Here is a 1,331-nt window from a genome sequence, read left to right as displayed (position 1 = left end):
TTCATGCAATGAACACACATCTTTTAGTTCTTGTTAGTAATGTCTTGCTTTCTGTGACTGAATAGCCTTATAAATAAGTGAATAAATAAATAAATAAATACATAAATAAATACATAAATGCACAAATAAACAGATACTTGAATATTGTAAAAAAAAGTCCATACATTGCTTTTCCACGGCAAAAAAACCCAACAAAACACACACACACAAAACTGAACAGAAGAAACTGGTGAGTTGTAACAATTCGAGAAAATGTGTCCACTAAAATAAATCGTTTCAAGTCTATTGACAGAATTTGTGACTCGCTGCCGTGTGACATGTGTCATAACTATTTAAAAAAATGTTCCTGCGGTTTGTTTTATTTTTCACATGGCTGTCTTTGTAAGATTCCATATTATGATAACATCGGTGGGATGTGCGTCACGGTCGGTTAAAGTCCTAGAGTTTTGTTTTTGTTTATCACACGACCCTCAGGGTACTGTACCAACAAAAGCAGGCTGGAAATAGGACACACCACTGCTTGTAAATTCTAAGCGTGTAATCTATCAGAAATATTTTCTGTTGCGTGATGACAGTGACAGACTAGAAACGCATTTTCGCGGAATGTCACTTCGTTCAAACATGAGATACACGATAGCAGGTGTTTTTTAAATTTCGTTTTACTTTCATAGTGAGTAATTATAGAGTATAAAATCCCCATCCCCCCCCCCAAAAAAAAAGTATAAAAAAAATTCAAGGTGAGTTTTATGATGATGGAGCATTCATTTATTGTGAACAAAAGGTAAACCAATTTAATAATCTCGTGCTTATCAGTGGAATGTGATGAGTCTGTGTGCCACATATTTTCTCTGCGTGCGCGATGGAGACTGATCGTCTGCAGGATAGTTTCAGTGCGGAGGACGACGCCGAAAGGATTCTGGGATCAAGGAACAGACGATTTGCCGCGAAGCCTTGTGGGAAACGCTGTTGTATGTGAGTACAAGAAGCAAAAGGTGTTTATTGTTCTATCTTTGGTCTTTGAGATGTTTCGAGGTTGGGGTCTGCTAGTCGAAGGTTAAAATAGGTGTTTGTTTTCTTTTTCTTTTTTTTTTTTCGCTTTTGACAGAAACGCAGTTCTTTTTTCTTCTCCACTTTCAACTATAGAAATGATTTTTTGTTTTGTTTTGGATATATTACTTCAAAGGACGTTACTTTTCTTGTGTATTACTTACTTCATCAAAAATTCTTTTTTTTTCTTTTTCTTCTTTTCTTTTCTTTATTTTGGGGTTGGGGTTTGTAATTTGCTTTCTGTTCGAATAGTTTTTTCCTTCTTTAAAAAAAAAAGAAGAAAA

General features: G+C 35.0%; 1 protein-coding gene across 1 annotated transcript in view; it reads left to right on the top strand.

Moving 5' to 3' along the window:
- Positions 1–458: 458 nt before the first annotated feature.
- The window catches only part of LOC101846816 (alkaline phosphatase), a gene marked incomplete in the record, with an annotated part of 63,914 nt that continues 63,041 nt past the window's right edge, over positions 459–1,331 (top strand). The window contains 1 exon segment of the mRNA XM_013083028.2: positions 459–972. Within this exon segment, the coding sequence (XP_012938482.1) occupies positions 860–972 (113 nt within the window).

Source organism: Aplysia californica, unplaced genomic scaffold, assembly GCF_000002075.1.
Source record: "Aplysia californica isolate F4 #8 unplaced genomic scaffold, AplCal3.0 scaffold00206, whole genome shotgun sequence".
In the NCBI taxonomy this organism is placed as follows: domain Eukaryota; kingdom Metazoa; phylum Mollusca; class Gastropoda; order Aplysiida; family Aplysiidae; genus Aplysia; species Aplysia californica.
Note: the sequence above shows the minus strand (reverse complement) of the source record. Positions and strands in the feature narration are given on the sequence as shown.